Below are 20995 nucleotides of genomic sequence, written 5' to 3' on the forward strand. Positions count from 1 at the left end.
ACCATTTGAATCAATCTGTGTAGGTACAGTTATAAAACGAGGACATAGTGAGAAAGTAGTTGGGAAATATTTTGCTATCCTATATTTGGGTTAAATTCTGTTTCATATTGCATCTAAACCCCTCTTTTTCATAACCACTCTTAAAGCTTTTAAAACTAAAGTTATGACTGAATAGTTTAAATCAACATGTTCCCAAGAAAAGGTCCAGTTTTAATTATTTACTATTTCCTGATGAAAATAGCACTTCAACCAAAACTTCCTCTGATCAGACACAAATATATTTTGTTACAGATAATAGAGACCTTGACATACTGAGTTGTAGGCTCACCATAGGCCTTAGCCTGTGCCCTGGATTCTAAAGTAGATGCAGAGCCTGAACAAGCTTACATAAGAGGCCAGCAAGGCAACCTCTGACCCCAGCAGTGGCTGGGGCTTAGGCAGCAAGTCACAAGCATGCTCCAACCTGCTCAAATGACAAGGCAAAGGAAGCAGTCTATACATATGTAACTTGCAAAAAATTTTCCGATCTTCATATTTTTTGTAGAATAAACTCTGAGTATTGAATTTATGAATAAAGGTGTTCTTCAGCTTTCTCTGTGGAGTTTGATGGAACTTCTGAAGTGGTCATCACTGAAAATAGCCCTTTCATCACCACATAGACACAGCTTAAATGTGGCTGGGATGCACTCCTGCCTGAGACATGAAAAGGTATCCTGGTCCTAGGCTTAAATCACAGCAACCTGTAAAGCAAATAGTAAAGCAGCAGAGGAATAAAAGCCCACAGAAGTGCAGGGTGGTGCAGTAAGCCAGGCCTTCTTCAGCTCCCATCCTTTTCACTTTCACCACAGCAACAAAGGAAGAGAGGAGGGGGAATAAAACCGAGCCCAACCCCCCCCAAAACCCAGCAGCACATGCTGTCATGTTTTACAACATTTGAGGTTTGAACAACTTAATTACTATGGTTTGGCTTCTTGACTTCAAGTGTTGTTGTGTGACTGCAGGATAGAGGAGTTGTTCTTTGTTCCCTTATCTAAAAGACCTGCAAAAAGCAGCTCCCCTGTAATATTTGTTTGCCTCTGTAGTTGTTATGCAAGCCAAAGAGTAAAGAAGACAAAAATTTTAATTAGGAAACAACTCTCCACACAGACTTTGTTGGTACAACATAGTTATAAGTACATCTACAAACACATACAGGTTCTTTGGACTATGATTTTTTAAAATATATTTTATATGACAATGCAAACAAATCTGGAAAAAAACAAATTACTTCAAACTTATGTAGAGGTAGCTGAACAGTATTCTGTCCAGTGATATGAGAGTATAACTTAAGTTTCATTTCAAGTTCATTACAGTGCACAAAAGGATGTTTTACAAACAAATGGAATATACAAGTCCACAAAACATTTTATTTAAAATGGCTTGATAGATATATTTCTGGCACTCTTGTAACCACATAGCTTGATGGAATTAAATTGGACAAGTATATGGTTCCAAATTAAGACATCTTACACAGATAGTCTTTTGCTCCTCATTTTTGTACTTCTCCTGTTCCTTTTCAGGGAATTATAGAAGCTATTACATTGGTTTTGCTACACTTCTGCTCTGTAAACCTTTGTTCTGCAAACTGAATGTAAAGATTAAAAGCTGCATATGTTTTATATTTATAAAATATATGGCTATGACTATTAAAAAGCTCAAGAATGGCAATAACAGAATACAGGCACTTCTATGTGAGGGTTACTTTAGACCTTATGAAAATCAAACATCAGTAAGCACTTCACATGATACCTGGATGAGTAAGTCAATGTAATAGTTCAGGTTTTTATTATCCACCATTTTAATCCTGACTAAGCAGATTAGTTTCTTTCTTCTTTCAGACAATATTTATTTAGCAAAGTGTTTCAAGAGAGTGACTTTGCTCAAACTACCATTTTGCTATTGCCATAAGACTTCCAGTGATTTGCTGGGCTTTGGAAATAAACCCCAGCTCCTAAACTACATGCTGCACTAGTTACAGTTTCAGTTGTGAATTAAATGAGAACTAAGCAGGGGTTGAAAAGAGGGATTGTGTTCATCTGATGTAGGACTTGGGGGAAATGGGGAGCACTACCCTAAGTGCATATAGGTCCATGGGGTTTTTATGCACAAAACCCCTATAGATAATTTTCACTTTCTTTTTTAAATAAGTGTTTGTGAACATGTTCTCCATTCCTAAACATTACATTTAAATACAACCCCTGTCATTGATTTAAACACCAGTAGAACTTCAGCACCAAGTAGAAATCATTAAAAAGAAAAATTTTCACAATGAGAACAATCAGCCACTGAAGTAATCTTCCCAGGCAAGAGTTGGATTTCCCAACATTGGACACCTGTAAGATTTGGCTGGATTGCTTGCTGGACCACCTTGTCTAGACCATGCTTTTGCCAAGAAAAGTTGGACCAGCTGATCCTTGAGGTCCCTTTCAACCTGGGATTCTGATTCCGTGAAAAGACCATCTAAACCAGAACTCAACTCTATGAAGCTCTTTCTCTACAGCACAGATTAACCTGCTACATCCAGATCCACTATTTTTTTTTAAGATTAAAACAATCTTTGGATTAATAAATCCATGGTTGAGGTGTTCTGTCAGTGAGCAGTGGTGCAGGACAGAAGGACGGCGAGCCACAGGTCTGACAGCTGGTATCTCTTATTGCTACATTGTCATGGAAGATAGCAGCACTCAAATTAATTACAGAAAAACAGCAAGAGGAACTTTTACAGCTAACACCAGAATGTCACTCAAGACTTAGCATAAAGGCCTATCACACCATTTTATCATTTCATTATTAAAACTACTGAACTACTGTCTAAGCAGCCTATGCTCCCACAACAATTAATCAATACTTCTGACCACACAGGAAATACAAATTTGAATCATGATTTGGTTTGTTGGGTTTTTTGTTTTTAGCAGATGAGCAGGACTGGTTATAAAACTGGGTTTGGTGTCTAGAAAAATGTGAGCAGCTTAAATAAAATATTCCCCCAATTAGTATTTTATCTGATCAATGCTCTTTCTATAATTAAACTGAAGGTATTTTTAAATCTGTTCAGCTGTTTATTCATGCCTGTGAAAAATGTTGCATTTACATCCTTGTACTTATTTATGTAACTGAAAAAATCAGTGGTAGTGTGGCAAACCTAGATTTTTTTTATTTTAAGCATCATTACTGAAACTTTACCATCTCAACATAATGAAGGCTAAGGGTACTCCTTGACTGGTTTTTCCTGGACAGGTTTGTGTTCATTAGCATATATCTTTCTCAGTATTGGCTTTCATTTCTGATGGAATTTTCAGACTTTAGCCATTAATCTAGGATGTGTGGCCATAGAGAAGCCCCAGCAAGAATGCTACTGTACCTGTACAGATGGAATTTTGATTTGTTGTGCATGCAGATCACCTGTTTGCATTACATGCAGTAGGTCCAGTGTTTCCAGGCTGCAACAAATGCACTGGGTGCTCACGATGCAGGGCATGGACACAAGTCTCTGCTTGGAAATTCTGGCAGCTTTACTCAAGGGTAACAGAAAAGACAATATTCATCTTTAAAATCAAGGATTCTTTCCATGACATCTTTTCTAAAACAACAAAATAGGCAGAATGAGTATGTAGAAGACACAGCGTGCAGGATAAAAAAAATAATTACATCAGTGAGAAAACAGTTTAAATTAGGTATTTAAGCTCCTTTTCTCACAGATAAGAGTAACAGAAGTGGAAGCTGTTTTTCCTGTGGGAGCAATATGAGACACTTATGCTGTGCAATAGTACATAAGGATTTGTGGAAGAATTGCATTTAATGCAGCTTCACTTCCAAACAAATAGAAATCACTTTGTTGACTTATGAACACAAAATGCCATAGCAGGTGTCAGCCACCATCACTTGGTACTGTTCAGAAGATGTAGGTGTTTTTCTACATTGTTTAGAGCATGCCAAATACCACTCACGGAGGAAGTGCAGCAACCCAGCAGTGTGGAAGGAAGTTACAGCATTTCCAAAGTAGCTCAATGCAAACAGGACACAGATTCCATGTGCACCACAAGGGTGAAACATGTTTGCCTTCCATTAGTTTCTTTGGTACCCTTATAAAAAAGTTCTACAGAATTTAACAAAAGGGAAACAAAGGTAGCTTTATGGAAACTAATTTTAACTAACAAATATTTCTGATGAGATAATGGAAAAACGTGCAGAAAAGTTCCATTAAATCCTACTGCATTTTTTTCATAAAGGCATGAAATGGCAGAGTGCTATCCTGCATAAAAAAAACCCAAAGAAATTTATAGCATTCCAACATTCTCACTTCATTCTAGTTTTTGCCACCGAAAAGGAAAACAGTAGCTTAGAATAAAGGCCCAGTTTTGCTCACATTGAAATCAGTGAAAGTCAAAATCAGATGGAAGTAAGAGCAGTCCCAGAAAGTGGTACACTGTAAGCAATACAAGCAGCAAAACAAGTACATGAACTGTTGATTAAAAAGAAAATCAAAACCAAGATACTTCCTGTTCTCATTTCTGCCCTATTTTTACCTGCTTTATAGCTAGAAGTAATCATGCTAAAATTCACTTGCCTTCCTTGGGAGATAACTATTATTAGCAACACTACCCAATCTCTTAAGAGAAAAGCAATGGCTGGGTAGAGATTTGAAGCTAACAGAAACCTGAAGATTGGGGTGAAATAAATAGCATTTATTACAACATATTCCTTCTTATGTGACACAAACTACCCTCTGAGTCCTACAGTTCAAAATAACTCCCCCCTCCCCCTCCCATACACACACTCCAAAGCCAAACCCCACCAAACAGTTAAAAGAAATAAAACTCATCTTAACAGCAATAAGAGTTGATGAAAAAAAAATCTAGGTATTAGCCTACAATGAAATGACACCAGTACTTCCAGTTTTTCTAGGATAAGCCACTTTCCATATATTGCAGCTCTTTCTTCGCAGTTGTTTGTAGTCATTGTCCATTTTTGCAAGAAAGAGTTCAGATATAAATTCAACTTCAAGTTATTCTGTTCTGTGAAATATTAGGGGTTAGATCCTTCTGTCAACACTATGGTCAATTCCCACTGACATCAACCATCAGTACTTGAATTTACCCAAGCACATAAACACATGCTTAAGCAGGTGCTTGACTGTTTGGTTGCATCAGGAACCTGTCCACAAGCATAGGATGAACCTTCAACAGCTGTGCTTGAACTAACTTGACAATCTGTGTATTTGAAGACTTCAAGGCAGGATGTTTTGGGGGCATTCTTAAGCTACAGCAGAACTGGGGATGAGTAGAAAAACATTCAAAGTATTTGAACACAAATAACTGAAAAATTATCAAAGCAGTTGCTTGTGCACTGCAAGAATCATCATTTTTGTCCCCAGTCATAAATACAGGGTAAAAACACTATAAATAGAGCAGCTCACTTTCCTTTAGTGAATGAACACATAAATAATATACATTTTGAAACAAAAAAATCATAGTGCAAAAATAAATTATCAAACAGAAGTTGTGAACATTATTTTACACAATGCTATATAAAACCTGAACCATTTGAATAAAAGACTTTGCAGTTCACTGAAATAACGCATTAACCTTATTATTTCTGCTTCACATTAAACTGCACAGTTTATCCTTTATCCACTAAAAAATAAAAATAAAATAAATTAAAAAAAACCCTTAAGATTTTTAAAAGGTTTATGGCAAACAAGATCACTTTTTGTTCTATCACATTTGTTATGAATTTAGCAGTGCAGCGATTGAATACTTGTCTCAGTTCCGAACGGAAACTATTGAAGTATCCATAAACATCCCCTGCTCCTTATAAGTCATTCTCTTTGAAGCTCAGGGCTTGAAGCATCCTGACACACTCAGATCTGTAAGACATTATTGCAGCTACTGGAGTGACAGGGGGCAGTGGGAGCTGCCCAGCTCCAGCGCCGGCGTCACCGCGCCCGGGCGCGCGCCATGAAGGTCAGCACACGGCGGATGCCGCTCAGGCGCTCCCGCAGCGACTGCATGGCCAGGAAGGGCAGCTGGGCTCTGTTCTCCAGGGGCAGCACAGCCAGGACCCACCAGCACCAGGCTGGCCCATTGGGGTTTGCCTGCAGTCAGGGGGAAAAATATAAATTAGAAGTCAGGGGCTGGTTTTGAGGATTTAACTCTGAAACGCGGTTGTCGATAGCAACGCAGCAAGTGGATTATTTCATTGCCAGCCTAATGGCTTATCATTACTGGTTGGCCTGAAACAGGTTACAAACAAGTGGCACCTTTCCTAAAAATAGAATGTTAAAATTGGATGCATTTCTATTGCTAGGAACAATTTATAAGCTAGGCCTTCTGGATTTTTAAAAATCTGTTTTCTTCCCATGTTATTACTGACCCAGATCCTTGGGATTCCTTCTTCATACTTTATGACACTTTATGATATTTAGCTCTTGTTGTTATATTCTGTTATTTTAGGACCCCACCATTTGCAGTCCTTTATCAAAAGTAGAAGTTTCCAGTTGCCTATTTACTCTCAGTCACTTAACTGGGGAAGTAGAGCAGGCAAAGAGGCAGCTCAGTCTCCTGGGATTAATGCAGTGAGATAAACAGCCTCAGAAAGTTATCAACATTAAATACAAACTTTTTCTTTGCAACTGTGCTACCACTGGTGTGTGGCAACAGAATTTAGAGGCTCAGCTTACGTGGGGTAAATGCAGAGTATTCATATTTTCATCTTAAAACACAATGCCTGCCAGCTTATCGGATATCCCTGCTATTTCTGTCCCTAAAAGTTACATAAGCCACTGATTGTGGATACCTGTGGGTCAGGATCCTTAGCTGGCATTGGACCAAAATGACTGAGAATTCGACTTTTGAGTGCTTGCTTGAGGGAGTTAAACCACGTATAGGCCTGATCATAGACAGAGTCATGGAGAACAAGTAATGCAGCATACTCCTGTCCTTGCACCTGGAATGAGAAATGAGAGGGGGAAGGTTACTGTTAGTTCAGGCTGCATGCTGGGGAAGGCATAGGATTTTCAGGGTTGGGTAAGGGAAAGGAAAAAAAAAAAACCATGCCAAAAGAGTTCTGGAATAAATAGTGAGAGTTCATTTGGTGTTCCCCCTTCTGATGACCCTCCACTAACCAAATTCTTCACTTTGCCTCTATTCTAAACCAAAAATATCTATTTGTAGAATTTGCAGTTTCTGGATTTTCATATGAAAAAACCTTTACACAAATAGCACACAAAAACAGGAAAAAAAGATTGTGCAAAGCTTTAAAAAAAAAAAAATCAGTAGAACCTCAGAGTAGACATTTCATCTTCCCATTACATACCAAAATCTCTAAAGAATTAATTAATGCAAGCAATTTTGAAGGTTATGGTACACCCAAATCCTGCTGCTTCCTACCTGAATAGTGATTTTAAAATTGACTTCCATACAAACGGTGCAGGGCTCCCCCTCCACCCTCTTATAAACTGCAGTTATTCTGTCTAGAAGAGCAGTAAGAGCTCAGACTGGATTCACTTAGTCTGGTCCTCTGATAAATACCTCCAGGAAACACTCTTCAGTACTTGGGCAGTGTGTGTGCATGCTTGTGCTGACTAGTATGCCTCCCACCTTAACCATGAGCAGTTATTAAATACCACAAGTTTGTTTTTTTAGAAACTTCTAAAAAAAAAAAAAAAGAACTCCCTAAAAACATACTTGCTTAGAATTTCACATGTAATACAGTTTAAATGAAATATTTCTGAACTTACCTTTTGATCCTCAATGTACTCAATATCTGCTGTATTATATCCATCACGCTGGCTGTGCTGGATCACCTTAAATCTCCTCTTGCCAATGCTGTCTACAACAGAGCGACCATCAGCAAAGAATTCAACATTTCTTATCTCCAGAATGCAGCCATAATCTGCAAACCTATTGAAATCAGAACAAAAGCAAGTAAACAAATCTTATTCTCTCCACCCTGAGTTCCACAGAGCTGCCATGCAGCCAGTCCCTGCCACAAAGGTATTTACCAATGTCAGCTCATTTCTATTGTTCATAGCACTGACCTGCTCTAGTTCAAATTATTCCACAATTGTTTGCAAAACTATCAGGAAGATTCAGACTGTCTAATCTGATTAATGCTAACTGGATGTTTTGGAATACAGGAAACATCTTATGAAACAGAAAGATACACAGATCAGAAGGAAACTTTCCTCAGAATCCTAATATGTTCAGTCAGTTTGTACAGAAGGACAAGTGCAATTCAGAATATTAGCATTATGAAAGGACAAGGAAATCTATGATGAAAAAAGTGTTTGCACTATTTCAGCATATTTTACTTTGCAGGTGAGTATTTTCTGCAAATCATACTTTTCACAGACTATAAATACCCACTAAGTTTATAGCATAAAAAGAAGGAAGAAAAGCTAAATAGAGTCAAACATTGAAGTCAAATTACCTAAGTCTGACCATAAATGGCTCAATGTAAATGCTCAGCCAGTCCTTATGAAGGTCATGTTATAGCTCTGCAGCCACCACTATAAATATATAAAGGATATAAACATATCCTATAATTTAAGGAAATTTAGCCCAAGGACACACCTTGCTGCCATTTTGATTTCTTGTGCCAAAACAGATTTAAAAGCAGGAGAAAAATACACTTGCTTTTTATGTATTACAGAAGGTCTGCAGCTCAGTCACATGTGACACACATTCAGTTCTGAGTGTTTTGAGAGAGCAGACCATCGTATTAGTCAGAATCCAAGTGCTCAAGAGAAACTTCTGCCTCCTCAATGTCTTTAACCTGCATGATCAGGAAGAAACTTTACTGGAAAGCTACCACAGATATTACAGCCATGGACCTTTCTGCTCCTCTCCACTGGCTCCAGACTAAGAAGGTGCCTCAGATGGTCCAAGCTGTTCACTCACCCCTTGACAGGGTCGCTGATGCACATGCCAAACTGTCTGGTGCCTGTCTCCATGCACCTGCGGATCATCAGCCGGTAGCAGGGCTCGAAGATATGCAAAGGACAGGGCACTGTGGGATAGGCCATGGTGCACACAAATATGGGAACATTCTTATTTAGGCTGTAAGAAAGAAAGGACAAATCAGGTATGACGTTTTACCAAACTACTGACTCATAAGGCTCATATGCTTTAAAATTGTGACTGTCTTTAAATAGAAATTATAGCATCTTTAGCACAAAATTCTTAATGGAATAATGAAAGCTAAAATTATTGGTAAAAGCTTAATTTCATTCTTAATGGAATAGTAAAAGCTAAAACTATTTTCCCTTTAAGTGACTAAATACTCTAGAAAATTATATACCATTTAATAGCAGACAGTTTGTTCATTAAGCTTTCTGGATTTGTTTGTGAAAACATTATTGGATCTCTATTATTGCTTTCATTTTCTTTATTTTCCTTAATCCCATTTCTCCCTATCCAGTACATTCCAAACCCCATCTTGTCAGACTGCTTCTCACTCTGTGCCTTTCATAGAGGTCCACTGAAAGCAGACACATTGCTTTGTACTTTGTTTATAAGCGACTTCTACTACTTCTCTTTATTCTCTTTCTTCTACTTCTCTTTATTCTTCAGCACAGTGTCTAGTTATTATGCTCACTCAAGCACAGTTTCCCCTGGACCCTGTTCTCTGAAATCACATGGTACAGAGAAAGAAGCTCTATCAGCATCTCAGCTCATGTTCCACAGCAGCCAGAGCCACTCCCAGCCAACAGCAGCAGAATTAGAGATGGGATTTTACATAAATGGATTACGTACTTGGAAAGCTCTGCTATTTCCTCTTCATAAATCTTTCTCCTTTCAGTGAGTTCTTCTGGAAGATATCTGGCTATTAGCTCCTCCATTAGCACTGTTTTACAATATTTCCTCATAGCCAAACACTGCAGTAAGAACACACACAAGCAGTTAGAACATCCAGCACTTCACAGTGTTTGGGTGCCTGTGCAAAGGACATCACCCCATTTTCTGATGTCTGTGATTCTATCATCTGTCAAACTTGCCACTGAAGAGCTGTTTTTTTAACTATTTCCTGTGTTACAGACATTCACTTAGGAAATCTGGAAAGCAAAAATCACCTACAGATTTTCTAAGTACAGGCCTGGTCCTAAGGTTTGAACAGAGACTACCCATGCTTGGCAACTCACAGGAGCATTTTAAAATTCACATTCTTCCTGAGTTATGTAATATTTCTTTTGTGTTGGGAAATATCAAGGCTGTCTGAAGGTGAAGTGGTTCCTACCAGTAGCACTTGAACTTATGCTGAAAAAATCCAACTATTACCTCTGAGAGCCCTTCCTTGCACAGGGGACATTTTGGGTTGTGATCCAGGCATCTCTCCAGACATTTGAGACAGAAGGTGTGTCCACAAGGTGTAGTGACAGGTTCATAGAAGAGCCTGGATTGGAAAATCCAAGAGCAAAAAGACAACAATATCGTGTACTAAAGCAAAAGAAAAAAGTTGCTACTAAAAATAGCTGAATTTATTTACTAACTTAACTACTGACTACTACAGGGACAAAGTCTCTTCTTGCTTTTAATTTCTTCAACCAACTTTTGTATTTATTCAGCCTACAGACTTTGTTATTGCCACCCAACATGAAAGGCAGCCCACAAACTCTGACTTCAGTGAATGTGAGGGACAATATTGTCACGAACTTCCAACAAGGCAGCTTTTAATTTTCCTCTGTGTGAGCAATAAACAGACCCAGAAGTTGGACTATCTGACTTCACTAATGAAATTGAGCAATACTTCCACAACTATTACTGAAATTTCGTGATTACTTGTATGTGTGGAGCTAAGCACAAAATACCTATTTGCAGTAATAGCCCACATGAGTAATTACAATAAACTGGGACTTGGCATGATTCTATTATTGCCAGCTCTAATGGGTATTTTTTAATAGAGTTTTTAACCTTCAAGGGACTGCTTTTCTGGAAATGAGTGACAGGAGGTTCATATTTTATCTGGAAGAATATTTAAATATATAAGGGCAGGTATTCAAAGTATCATGGTACCTATTCTTTACCCATTTCAAGGACCTCTATGACACTTATTTTCATATAAAGATTTTTTCCTTATTATGATTATGCAATACTGCAAAGTCATGTTTCCTTGTCAATAAAGACCTTAAGGAGCTGTAAATAACACAGAAGTTTTTCTTTAAAATAGAAACAATTCAAATCTAGATACTAAATTGTCTGGAATATACTATATTTTATAACATACTGTCTGAACATTTTAAGGTCTTAAATACTAGCCTCATTATAATTTAAGTGAATTAATAATTTTTCTTAAAAGTATTAGTTTATCAAAACAGTACACTATGTTCTGTTAAACATGTGGAGATTAAAATACATAAACTCACGTTTATCAGCATCTTTGACAAGATGAGTGTATTTAAGAATGCAACTGGCTTTTAACAAGACTGCTATAGAGAGCTCATTAAATGTCATTAGTTACTAAAAACATTGACATTTAAGCAATGGAACATATGAAATAGTATCTAAAATGCCACACCTATCTTATTGCAACTTGATGGTATAATTGAAAACACTTGTTAACTGTTTCATGAACAGAAACCTCACTTAAACCATGTGAAACACTGAATTCTACCCCAGTGTTCCAGTAAGCACTGCATTGCATATGTAATTATTTGGGACTGACTTCATCTGAAACACAGCATAAAGAGAAAATACTCCTCTTAAGATTCCTGAGCCTGCCCTAGCTCTCACAAAAGCCAGCAGCAGCTTTTCCTAACAACTCTAAGAGGACCTGGACAAGCTCCATGACTTGCAGAAAGAAATACTACACACCAAGACTTGTCATGACATTATTTTGAGCTACTGTAACACAGAAACTAAGATGCTGTGGAAGAACACTCCTTTTCTCACTAGTACCTTGCTTTGACTACTCTGTATTTTCTGCTTGCTGCTGGAGCAAAGGTAGATCAATAACATTTTTGCCACTCCATCAGACAAACAGGTTAATAACAGCTCCTGCAGTTAATTGTGAGCAGGTCAGTAGGTTACTGGGTAATTAGACCAAAGCACTCAGGAACCAAAACCCCAAAAGGCTTCTGAAGAACATGGCAGGAAGTAATTACAATGGGTCTGCATAAATAACCAGAAAGATCTTAGGAGAGCTTTCCTGAGCACAAGCCCTCCTTGTGCAGTGATGTTATAAAGCCCACATCCTTCTGAAGGCAAAGTCTGCATTTGGGACTACAATTCCAGGCACAGCACCTATACATCCTCTATTCTATAAGGGAAACAGTAATCCTTGGGCTAATTCCTTCACAAATGTATTGTAGTCTGGCTGTTTCTGATTTAACATAGGGGATGAGAAAGTAGGATTAATTAATTTTATTTATAACATCTGAAAAATGTTTTGTGGACACAATGATAAACAAGCAGAATCACCAAACCATCTAAGACTAATTGTGTGGCTTTCTGTTAGAGGAAAGTTTTGCTCTTTGCACTATTGAGTGTTTTGACAGCTGCACAAACTTTTGGAACATACTTCAGCTGTAGACAGGCAGAGGGAGAGGGGGCAGATCTGATTTATTCCAAGCAGAAGCAAATCAGACAATACAGCAGTTGGTCCTCAAAGCTTTCAGTTTGTCTAAAACAAATTGAAGCCTCCTCCTCTGCATACAAACAACAAAATCCAAATTTCTCAAAACACAAGCCTTCAGAAGTAAATCCCTAAAGAGGCTATCTGCTATTTAAGAATTTTAAAATATTGTGCAAAACCAACCCCAATATGAATTATAGATAAATCTGGGTAATTAAAAAAAACAAACAACCTAAGCAACGCCCACTGCAGCAAGTGAAACACCTTCCCAATATTTCTAAGTCACTAAACCCCCCCCCAGATAATGTATTTGCCAAAGTGAAAATGTTTTGTACAAAACAAGTAGTAAAATAGGTGCAGTTGACAACTCCTACTTGATTTACTAAGCCACTGCTGTTCCCAGGAATAACTGCTGCTTTATTAACAACAATTTTCTCTACTGGAAGAAGAAATCTTCAAGCAAATGGAGTGACTGCCTCAGTAAAGTGAGGAACACAACTCTAAAGCAAGAGTTAAAGCACACTCGAGTGCTTACTCACAGGATCCTCCTATTGCAATAGCAGCAACACAGCATTTCACATGCAAACTCAGAATATTCACTGGATGTGGTCTCTTTAGGTATTTTATGCTTTTCTGACAAACAGCTCCACAAATTCCCAGGTGACAACTGTGGGTTTGTGCACTCTGTCAGAGGTGAGAGCAAACCTTCTCTAACATGCTTAAGCCCCACGTGACTGTGTGCCCTTTCCAAATCAATCACCAGCCCAGAGAAGATCAAAGAGTGCCCACTCATCAACAGTGCTCAGAACCAAAGGTCTAGAAATGCATCACTGGAGTAACAATCACAGTCAAAGCTAATTTCATGTCACAGGCAAAAATAAGTAAGCAAGCTAGAAAAATCTCTAGGTCATAAAAGAGAGGAAGATACAGCTGGAAAGCTATAGATATCTGTGAGAAAAGAACACACCTCATACACAAGGAGCAGTCCAAATCTGATGGATCCACAACTTCAAATGGAATATGTTGTCCAGTACTATTTTCCCTAATATCAACTATGTCTATCAATAAGAAAAAAAAAAAGGCAGTTGAACAGAACCATGCAAGCACAATGCCATCTCATGTATTTACACCAGCATCTGATACTTAAATGTGTGTTGTATATACTTGCAACTTACTGAACCATGAAGCATCATTACAGTAATTTCTAATCAAAGCTTCAAATTCAAAAGCCTTGGCACAAATCAGCACATCTCCCCTTAATTTTGGTCACATTATAGCCACTTACAGAGGGATCAATCTGGCCTTGCATTGGCAATCAAAGTCAAAACATTCTGTTAGTGCTGAAAGCCTAAAGTGAGACAAACTCTTCTCTCATACCATTGTAAATACATCCCACAGCATGAAAACAAGGCCAGATACCAAGAACAAATAGAGTTTGTACTTTAAAACTTTTAGAATTATTATAGAAAGTGCTAAGACCATGTGCAACACTGATGTTCTTTAAAAGACTCTGGGCTCTGCTGAGGAAAGCACATGACCCAACCTTCTTTGCCCCTATTTAGACTTTTTTTCTCTCTGCACACAGTAAAGCTTTCACAACATGCATCCCTTGATTAGACAAAAAAAAAGATAAAAGGCAAAGTGGAATTTGGTCCCTCTTTGTCTGAATCTTACAGAAGAAAAGATTCCATGGGTGGCCTGCCATGGAACCTGTCCTGTAATTAAGCATACCTTTCTTCATCAGCTTGCAGGGCACCTCAGCATTTCTCACCTCCTCTGAGCAGCACTTCCTTTTTAGGAGGCTGCATTTCTCAGAGAGGAGAAAAGTAGACTCTGGCATGGAGGTGAATTTATTCTCCTCCTCTGAGCAGTCCTTTTTGCTCTCTGTAATTTGTATGGGTTTCCTCAAACAACCAGAAGTAGTTACATTTGGTTCCTCTTGAATGGAAAAACCCTTTTTCTGTTCCACATTGACCTGTGTGAAGAGAGGACTAACATTAGACCAATCTTCCAACAACCTGGTAAGGAAAAAACTCAACCTGTCAAAAATCTTTAATATTATAGATCACCAGGAAGGACTTTGTAGGTCAAGAAGCAAGAGTTTGAGAATTGCTAATCCTAATTTAAAAAAATAAAAGCCCAAAAAGCAAGAAACCAACAAACTTGATTTCCCCTCCCCACCATTAAGGCCTTTCAGCCCTTTTGTGTGGCTTTAAAGCTCAAAGGTTGTGAAACTGGATTCAGGCAGAAACTGTGGCTAGATCTCATGTTAAATATATTGTTATCACTGAACCTATGGGAAAATGCATATTGTTTACATCACAGTGATGGTATCAACCAACAGAAAAACCAAAATAATTCAGTTCATTTTAAGGAAGCAGTAAAAACACACAAAACTTATAAAAGAGAAAATGTCCAGAGCTTCCTCTTGTAAGCCAGATTCCTTTCTCAGAGGATAAACCGTTCAGGGTTTATCTGGTATGGTCACAGGACATCCTGTGAGCAGCCCCTGCACTGACATCACCTGTCAGCTTTGTAACATCACCTCCCTGGATGGACCCAAAACCAGACACTGGATTGTGATGTGTAACATGCAGGAAGATGAGTGAACTGTCCCTTGAATGGTTTTGTCAAAGTCATGCAAAAGGGTTTCTTGTCAGAATATCCTAACAGCCTTTCCATGGGGCAATGCCACTGATTGTTTCTTATCAGTCTCAACAAGGCAGCTCAAAACCTCCACCTCTGTCTGTAAGGACTAGCCAAGTTTTCTCCTCAATATACAATATATGCAAACCCCATCTCAAAGTTCAGGTCTCAGTGAAGCAGAAGTGATCCTTACAAACCTATGAATGTAAACTTCTGCAGCCATTTACAAAACTGCAGCTGCAAAACCAAAGTTATGAAGTAGCTATCATATCTTACGTAGCCCTACAATAACCTGTAAGTATTGTACAGAGTATAGAATGAATTGATTACTGGCATCACCAGCTATAGCTCAAGTTGAAGCTCTAGATTTTAGCATTTCACAGCATTTGAGAGTATCTAAATCCAATCTACAGAGGCTCCTTTCCACTACCAACTACTTGGAAGACCTAAAGATAATTACAGGAGTAGAACCCACTTAATTCTGACATAAAATTTATCAGAACAGAGGAGTTCTATTAAAAAAAAAAAGTCAAATAAGGGGACTTCAGTAAGTTAACACTGTTTTGTATGTTCTGAAGCTCAGTAAAAATTTGAGAAAATGTATCCTCCTATCTCCCAGAGGCAAAAAGGAGAGAAGGCTTCCCAATGTGAACACAAAACACACAACAAATTAAGAACCACACATCAGACTTGATCTTTACCTTGAGCAACCTTTGTAGGTTATGGCTGGTGCCTCCAGATCCCACTGAATTTAGGAGATTCCCCTTTAATCTAGAGTGATGTGACAACAGCTGCAGGATATCGGGTAAGTGTTCCTGAGCATTTCCCGGGATCAGTGAAAACAAACTAAGTAGAAGCTGTGATATAAAACAGAACACTTCACTGCTTAGTTCCTTCCCTGCAACCTCTAAATGAAAAAGCAAGTAAGGGAACAGCTGAAAGAAGCATCCAGGATTTTGTTAAAACCATTTAAAGAGTCCTTTAAACGAGGGTAGGAACAAAGAGTGCAAGAGCTAATGCAATACAGGCCAAACAGACAGCAAGGAACATTTTCAGAGTTAAACAAGCCCACAGAGTCACTAACCATTCTCTGTGATGTGACACACACATGCCTTTGTCCTCTTTGTCCTGCAGTTCAGGGCTCACCAGAAATTGTTAATATCTTTCTTAAATGCTTTTGGGTCATTGCTTTTGTTTGGTTTTTTTTTTTTTTTGTTTTTTTTTTTTGCTGCACATCATCTTTCAGAGGAGTTTACTAGTACAGAAAGCACTCATCTCACAGGCTTAATCCAAGATCAGTTGGGTAAATGTGTCTGATATTGTAAACTGTGGCTATTTTTAATTCACTTATGTCAGAATACAAAAAAGGTAGGCAGTAGAAAAATGCCATTTTTTCATTTTCTATAAGAAAATAAGTGAATCTGTTTCAAGTAGCAGCTTGAAGCCTCTTGTATGGCATAGATTATCAGATGAATATTTAAGCAAAGAAACAGACATGAATAGAAGATTCACACTTCAAAAACTAATTTCAACATACTACTGAGGTGATCCTGCTGATGCCTGAGGAAGCCACATGACAGCTGAGATTTCTATTTAAAGCCAAAAAGGATTTCACAGGATCACACTGTGTCCAAACTAACACAGGCAGTCAGTTAATACAGGCAGAACATCACAACTGCACCCAAAGAATTTGGTAAAATGTAGTATGTCACTGTTATGTGACCAGCCTTGGAAATGACCCAGTAAAATATTGCATCATGGATGAACTCTGTGTCTGATGAGTGCACAAGTAATTCTTTCAGTCATAAGAAGCCTAGTTTTTCTCAGAGCCCCACTGCTCAGAAATTAAATGTCTTGGAAACGGCTATTTGGAGTCAGAATTTAGAAACATATCTGTTTGTTTCTGGTCTTTTTGCTCTAGTGCACAGAAAGTCTTCCAGCATGACTGTGAGCACAAATCATGACATAATGACAATGAAAGACTGCATGGAAGCCCTGGGGAAAAAAGCAAACAAAACCCTCAAACATCAGTGACAAAAAAACCCACAGAGGCTGAAATCTCAACCATATATAAAATGAGAGAAATTTAATTTCACTACAACCATTGAGGTTATACTCTGTTACCTTTGTGAGTAGAGTTTTACTGTAAGAATTCTACTGTGCTTAGAAAGCCTTATGTGCTACAGAACATAGAAACCTTAATGTTCCAGTCCCACCAGTGATTGAGAATGGCATAAATACACTGCCATAAAGGAAAATAAAACTATTATATTTTTATTGCCCTAAATAATCATTGCAACACTGAGCCTTTTAACTATGACAGCAACAAAAAAAATTATCAAATGTCAAAATACTGATTTACAGGATACCAGAGATTTGAGGGGTGGGCAAAACAGCAGTATTCAAAAAAGCCATCTAAGAATTCCCACACATTGTAAATTGCATCTGAAAAAAGCCTCACTGCAGATCCATTTTTTTGCTTATTTAGCATTAATTATTAGCAGCCCTAAAAAACTATTTTTAAAACTGCTCTTCCTTTGTTGACTGCTTCCTCTTCCACACCTCCTGCACACACTGACACTGGGGCAGCATGACTGGCAGTAGGAAGAAAGCTGCTGCTCCCAAGTGGAGTTTGATGAGTGCTGCGTGTTGTGCTCTGCCAGTCACTGGCCTGATTCATCATTCAATAGCAACTCCCCCTCTTCTGCACTCCAGCATTAGGAATAGATTGCCAGGCTAGGAATCAATTAGAAATTTGAGAATCACAATAGTCTGTGGGTGGCAATTATTAACAATTCAGTTTTCCTTCAAATTTTTTGATGCTAGCACTGTAACTGTATCCACTGAATGGCTGCTGATTATATTTTCTTGCTACCTTCCTATCTTCAGATCAGCAATATATGACTCAAATGTGAACAACAGTCTGGATTTGTATCTCCATCCAGCTCTCTGCAGTAATGAGAGAGGGAAAAAGAAAAAAATTTGTATCCTCCTTTATGAGAGGCTCCTGAAAACAATTGTGCAGATCTAGATGATTTAGGGAACTCACCTTTTGTGCCTCAGACTTGGCTGTCTTGTTCCCACTATCTAGAGCAAGGCAGAATAGAAACTCCCTTAAAGCTTCTTCTGTTTTCCCCAGATTAGCTAATGCTTGTCCTTTCCTTAGGTGACCCTGCAAGGAAACACATCCACAGCTGCAGCTTTTGTCAAGAGGATATGCAATAAAACCACAGTGAAAGTACAAAAGATCTTTCTGAAGAAGGAAAAGTTAGACAGGAAAAGTCACCATAACCATGTCTTACACCTAGACACCACCAGTGCCTGGGAGTCTAAACACAACAGTCCTGAAAACTACAAGCATAAACAGGATATTCTTCCACTCGTGCAAGTATGATTCTCACAGCACCTGAGCCCAACTGATATTGGAAACATCTACCTCCCCTACATCCATCTTCTAAAATAGTGATTTTGTTCTTAGCATTCAATTTTTAGAGAGTACACAAAGTTGATATTCATCCAAGTCAAGGTTTAGAGCTCATTCTCCAGGACTAGCACTCTCTTTCTTCACCCCAGGAAGCTCAAGAATATATTGGTTAAATGTCCGCAAATTGCAGGAGTCCAAAAGTTACAGGACTTAAAGCTTCCCTCAGATTCCATTGTCTGACCATTCCAACTGTTTTCTATCAGGGCACTATCAAGGTTTTAAAAAAGTGCAACTGGAGTCAGAACTTACTTTCAACCAGTATGGCTGGAGCCTGCACGCTGTTTCTGCATCATGCAAAGCATCTTCACAAGCTTTCAAAGTGGAGTTAATCTGGGACCGGTTGCTATATAATAAGTGGTCATTTGGAGCTGTAGGAAATAGAAAAAGTGGTTGATTAGGTAAAAAGAAATTAGTTACATAAGCTTTATTCCTTAATTTTAAATTTTTTTAAAACACATATTGGTGCTTCCAAGTTGCAGAAACCCACAAAACATCCATGTACTAAATTAAATCTGGAAACCTCTTTGGGTAACTCCAGACAAAATGCCAGTTATGTCTTATATAACTACAGAGAACATTGCATAAATAAATGCTGAGACACTCACACAATAAATTACCAGCACTGACTGAGGATCAGATGGTTGGTAGAGACACACAGGAGACACTTAAAACAGCAGGAGGGATGCTGTCATACTGTAGGGAGGAGTTTCAAAATTGGTAGCATCAAAGTTTTTAAGTGATAAATTCTTTTCATGCCAGAGCTCAAAACACAGAAAAAGAAGGTACAGCATGAAGAATCAGGTAGGGTTACAACGATCACCGAGTTACACCCACTGCAGCATCGGGACACAGCCTGTGCTGGGGGAAGGCTAGGCACTTTTGCTGGGAACATTTTCGTTTCAGTGAAACGCTTCCCTATAGTACCTTGCCTTTAACTTCTACTTAGTACTTGCAGCGTGAGTCACTTTTTCTCAGGAAAACCTGCATGAAAAAGACCGCATCCAAAGTTCTCCCTGCGCAGCCCCGCAGGCGCTTCCCGGCGCTGGCGGGGCCGGGCGGGCTGGGGGTGCGGGACACGCCCGGGCCCGGACACGCATCCCCGGCGCTGCCTGGGCTGCGAGCGGCTGCTCCGCGCCCGGGGGTGCTCGGCGGGGATCCCGCGCCCGGAGCCCTTCCCGGGGCACGGCGGGATGCCCAGGGCGCGGCGCTCCGCTCCCGCCCGGCTCCGCCGGTTACACAACGGCGCCGGCCGGGGGGAGCCCGGCCGGACCGCAGGCTCGGGCTTACGCAACCGCTGCTCTCCTGACCCAGTTTCACCGCGGGCCGAAGAGCTGAGACCCCTCCCTGGGGCTCCCCTCCGGACACCCGCCCCAGGACCCGGCCCGGGGAGCGGGAGTGCGTCCCCGGCACGCTCCCGGACACCGGGGTATCCCCGGCCGAGCCCTGGGCTCGGTGGAGCGAGAGGCGCCGGAGAGGCCGCCAGCGAGCCCCGGCCGGTGGAAAGTTATCCCTGCCCCGGCGCGGAGCCGGGGACCAGCAAGGGATAGGAGAGGGAGCCCTTACCTAGGCTAACCGCTTCATTGTACTTCTGCAGGGCAGCTTGGAGCTTCTTCTCCTTGTAGAGGAGGTTCCCTTCGTGCCGGAGCTGCGAAGCCTTCACTTGGCAGGGGAACCACTTGGTCAGCAGGTTGCTGAGGATGACATTGACCCGCAGGAGCTGCCCGGCCGCCGCGCCGCCAGCCTCCTTGCACAGGACGCAGCGGGGCTCGGGCGCCCGGTCCCTCTCCAGGCACTTTTTGCAGAACGTGTGTCCGCAAGGCAAGGAAACGGGCTCGAAGAGGAAGCCCTGGCATTTGCGGCACCTGAAGACGTCCCACTCGCGGGGTGCCGCGGGCTGCCCGGCGGCGGGCAGTCCCTCTTTGATCCGGACGCTCTGCGCCAGGCACTCCACCAGCTTCTCCAGTTGCTCGGCGCGCAGCTGCTGGTGGCGGGACGCCAGCTGGTACAGCGGCAGCGCCTCGTGCAGCCGCCCGCCGAAGGCCAGCGCGTCCGCCCGCCCGAGCAGCACCTGCCACTCGGGCCCCAGGCCGCCGCCGGGCGCCTCCAAGTTCTGCGCCTGCAGAGCGCCGGCCGCCAGCTGCAGCACCAGCTGGGGCTCGGGACGCGGCGGCAGGTGCGAGCCCATGGCGGCGGCTCCTCTAGCGCGGCGGGCGGCGCGGGACGCCGTGAGGCGCGGGCGCGGCGCGGCCCCGCCGG

The 20995-nt window shown here is 40.5% G+C and overlaps 1 protein-coding gene across 1 annotated transcript; it reads right to left on the reverse strand.

The window, feature by feature from the left end:
- Nucleotides 1–1102: 1102 nt before the first annotated feature.
- On the reverse strand, nucleotides 1103–20995 carry LONRF3 (LON peptidase N-terminal domain and ring finger 3). The gene is made up of 12 exons (XM_036401848.2): nucleotides 20303–20995; nucleotides 18989–19107; nucleotides 18305–18427; nucleotides 15957–16112; nucleotides 14341–14584; nucleotides 13577–13667; nucleotides 10317–10431; nucleotides 9795–9916; nucleotides 8940–9098; nucleotides 7778–7940; nucleotides 6835–6984; nucleotides 1103–6133 (listed from the first exon to the last, which is right to left on the reverse strand). The coding sequence occupies exons 1-12, from the start codon at nucleotides 20922–20924 to the stop codon at nucleotides 5975–5977; spliced, it is 2223 nt and encodes a 740-aa protein (XP_036257741.1). The 5' UTR covers nucleotides 20925–20995; the 3' UTR covers nucleotides 1103–5974.

This window comes from Molothrus ater, chromosome 14 (genome assembly GCF_012460135.2).
Source record: "Molothrus ater isolate BHLD 08-10-18 breed brown headed cowbird chromosome 14, BPBGC_Mater_1.1, whole genome shotgun sequence".
Classification (NCBI taxonomy): domain Eukaryota; kingdom Metazoa; phylum Chordata; class Aves; order Passeriformes; family Icteridae; genus Molothrus; species Molothrus ater.